Source organism: Myotis davidii, unplaced genomic scaffold (genome assembly GCF_000327345.1).
Source record: "Myotis davidii unplaced genomic scaffold, ASM32734v1 scaffold1255, whole genome shotgun sequence".
NCBI classification, from domain to species: domain Eukaryota; kingdom Metazoa; phylum Chordata; class Mammalia; order Chiroptera; family Vespertilionidae; genus Myotis; species Myotis davidii.
Genome location: NW_006286692.1, coordinates 175,483 through 179,213, shown reverse-complemented (window position 1 = coordinate 179,213; position 3,731 = coordinate 175,483). Strand labels below are relative to the sequence as shown.

Below are 3,731 nucleotides of genomic sequence, written 5' to 3'. Positions count from 1 at the left end.
CATGCTCTTCCCTCTAGTGGAGGAAACTCACTGAGGGCAGGGAGTAGAGAAGGTGCTGCTTTATCTCAGCCTCAGAAACATCACAGGAGAAGGAAATCCTGAGAGGCCCAGACTCACTGTTCAATCCAACAGCCCTGCTGGGAGGAGATGCCCAGAAATGGGCGATCGCTGTAGGTCTTCCTGGAAACCCCCTTTCTTCCAGAATCCCAGTCACTGTAATGCAGCCTCCAAGCAGAGTTGGGTCGTCTCAGAATGTCTCTCACCCATGGAGAGGCTCCCCACGTGGGAGACTTAGGGGTCGTCCCATTGAGGCAACACCGTTCCCATTGAGGGTGTTTTACCAGAGGCCCAGGATCCTGAATCCTGGACTGTGAGCACGTGGGGACCTTTAGACCATCCAGCCTGACTCCCCATGTACAGAGAGGCGCCTGAGGTCAAAAGGTGACAGAGGCTTTGTCCACAGTCACGTGGCCAGTGAGTGAGGAGGTTGTTCCAGAACCCCATCTGATTTTACCAACTTTTTCCTGCTTCAAATACAGACACTCTATCCATCAAAAAGCCTGGTGAATGCAGGCACTGAATTAAATTTCAGTACAGCACACTGTTTATCAGGGATCCGGAAGCTCTTATATTCACTGCTACCCAGAGCTTCACATGCCTCTCACACTCAGAATTTGTGGCCCAGGTGATGGGGAGCCTCTCCCTACCTGCAGCCACGTCGCCCCAAATCGAGAATCCACATCAGCACCTAGAGCTGCCCCTATTCAACAGCTGCCTCCCCTCCAGCCTGTGGAGACAGCATCGTTCATTCACTGTCTTCTGTTGATGGATGTGAGTTCTTCCCATCCTTAGGCTATTCACACAGTGACACAGGGGATGATACCCTTGTCCATGGGTCATCCTACTCAGAGGGAGGCCCCCAATGGAAGTGGCTCTGCTAGGTCACAGGGTGTGTGCATTTTATTGGTGTGGGTCTTGCCACATTCCCCTTCTAGACCTAGTAGCAATGGAGTCTCCCCACAACTCCTGGACACAGGCAGGGAGGGTGGCTTATCCTGATTTACATACATTACTAAGATACCAGACTGTGTCCCTTGCCGAGGCCATTACAGGTGTCAGTGGCCCCATCACCGCTCAGATCTGCCGCCTCCTAGTAGAGAGCTCATTCCCCTACCTGAGCTACGTGCCCAGGTGATGCCCTGGCTGAGAAAGCAGGAGGTGGGAGAAGTCAGGGGTCATGTCTTCATGATGACATTTACTCCTACAGCCAGTGCTGCGAGGGAGGGGCCATCATTGCCCCTTTGTTAGATGAGGACACTGATGCTCAGAGAGGGGACCTGAACTGAGCAGCAAGGGGAATTAAGATTTGAATCCCAAACAGCATAACTCACAACACCTGCTCGCCACAATCCTACACGGTGCTTGTCATAGTGTAGACAAAGCTCCAACCCTTTTCTTACAATCATGCATTTTTATGTTGCTCAGAAAAAAAAAAATTTTTTTAAAGGGTCCTCAGTGGAGGCAGGTCTAGGTTTCCAACTGAGATGAGACAGACTTTCAAATGTCCCATGATGTGGCCTGAAACTATTCCTACAGGACATGGCTCTCCTATGGGAGCATCCAGGAGGCCTTCCCTTCTTTGTGGTGTTTTCCTCACTGAGCAGCCGCAGGAGCCGCCTGGCTCAGTGGCCTGGACAGAGCAGAGGGGTCGCTGAGCCCCAGCACCTCTATGGGCAGCATTCCTGTCTCTGCTGAGGGAGAGGTGGGAGCATTTCCTAGAGGGCCCTGTGGCCCCAGTGAGCAGGAGTTCATATTCTAGACTCACTGTCAGGAGCCCTTTCTCCCATTTGTTGCTGTAGGGCCCTGGCCTGGGCACTGGAGGGCACTCCTCCCTGGAGCAGGTGGCGGTCAGGGTCAGGCTCCTGAAGGTGGGCACTGGCTCTGCTGATGGATGTGAATACCTGGGAGGCCACAGGAAATACCTCTGGGGACAGGAGTGGCCGAGGACACAGTCCCTTCCTTTCTCTCAGTTTTAGTTTTCCCATCTCTAAAATGGTGATGATCGTGGACTCCTTTAAGGAGAGTGGGAAGGATTTGAGGTGCTCTGTCTGAATCACCCAGCACAGAGTTGCACCCCCAAATCAAGGTATTATGTCACTGTCGTGAACAACTTAAATTGGCTGGGCCACAGCTTCTCACCTGCAGAAATTGTGTAGAATAACATAATACTAATAAGATCACCGATTATTGAACTACTGATGATATAATCCAATCTGCCTTTATAGAATGTTTCAGGTGAGCCTGTTGAGAGGACAGACCCTCACTCAGCCACGGCATTGTCATCCCACAGCTGTGTGCTCTTGGCAAGTCTCTGTCTCCCCCAAGTCCTCAGTTTCCCCACTAGATGAGGATGATAATCATCGCTCCATTCATGGGTCTGTAAGGATTGGAGACCAGCTATGAACAGCCAGTGCACAAAAATGAGACTGTCCAGGAACTCTGTCCCTGGGCCCAGACTGTGGGAAAGCCCCCCCCTGCCAGTCCCACGGCTTCTCCCCCAGAGACATCACCCTGAAATGGTTCAAGGATGGGAATGAGCTCCCAGCCTCCCAGACCACCGTGCACCCAGAGGGAGACAGCCCTTCCTACAACGTCTCCAGCACAGCCAGGGTGCTGCTGGCCCCGGGGGATGTCCGCTCCCAGGTCATCTGCCAGGTGGCCCACGACACCCTAAAGGGGGACCCTCCTCTTCGTGGGACTGCCAACGTGTCTGAGGCCATCCGAGGTAGAGCCCCTTGCACCCAGCCCAAGCCACACCTGGCCCCTGTCCTCCCAGCCTGATCCTCCTCCTAATTTGCTCCAGGCCTGGAATTGCCTGGAATCTAATTCCTCACTGTCCTCCCATCCCCAGGCACATGGATCTCCCCATTACCCACCCCTGTCTAATGGCAGGTGACAAATCTACATGCTAAGCCATGTACTTGATACTTTTATCTACTTTACCAATAGCAACTCCATTTACTGAGCACCTACTATAAGCCAAGCTTTTATGTGCTTGGTAATTTCATTTATTTTGCTGAAGTTAATATGTTCTAACTGCATGCCTGGGGCTATGGTGGTTGATTTCAATCATATGACCCTAATGGCAGCTACCGGTCCTTGAGTGCCTCCTGGGTTCAGGTTACGGTGCTTAATGATTTCATTCATTGAAAGAATCTTCCGTGTCTGAGCCCGTCCTCTGCGCGGTGGGGGAGCTAAGTTCTGGAGCCCCCTCTGTGATCTGTCTTCCATGAGGTCAGAGCTTCTGCCCTTTGCTATTTCAGTTCCGCCCACCTTGCAGGCCACCCAGCACCGCATGGCAGGGAACCAGGAGAACATCATCACCTGCCTGGTGAAGAACTTCTACCCCCGGCGCCTACAGCTGACCTGGCTGGAGAACGGAAAAATGTCCCGAACAGAAATGGCCTTGACCCTCATAGAGAACCAGGATGGGACCTTCAGCTGGAGGAGCTGGCTCCTCGTGAATCTGTCTGCCCACAGGGAGGATGTGATGCTCACCTGCCAGGTGGAGCACGATGGGCAGCCAGCACTCACCACAAACCTCACCCTGATGACCTCTGCTCACCAGAAGGACAAGGACAAAGGTAAAATCCAGGGACAGACCTCCACTCCAACTGATCCAGCTCTATTTCAATTTTATCTTTAATTTAAAAATAAATAAATAAATAAAT

The 3,731-nt window shown here is 52.3% G+C and overlaps 1 protein-coding gene across 1 annotated transcript in view; it reads left to right on the top strand.

The window, feature by feature from the left end:
* The window catches only part of LOC102759846, a gene marked incomplete at its 5' end in the record, with an annotated part of 28,893 nt that overhangs the window by 21,747 nt on the left and 3,415 nt on the right, over positions 1-3,731 (top strand). Inside the window, 2 exons of the mRNA XM_015560596.1 lie at positions 2,516-2,785; positions 3,324-3,644. Of these exons, the coding sequence (XP_015416082.1) occupies positions 2,516-2,785; positions 3,324-3,644 (591 nt within the window). The remainder of the gene's footprint in view (positions 1-2,515; positions 2,786-3,323; positions 3,645-3,731) is intronic.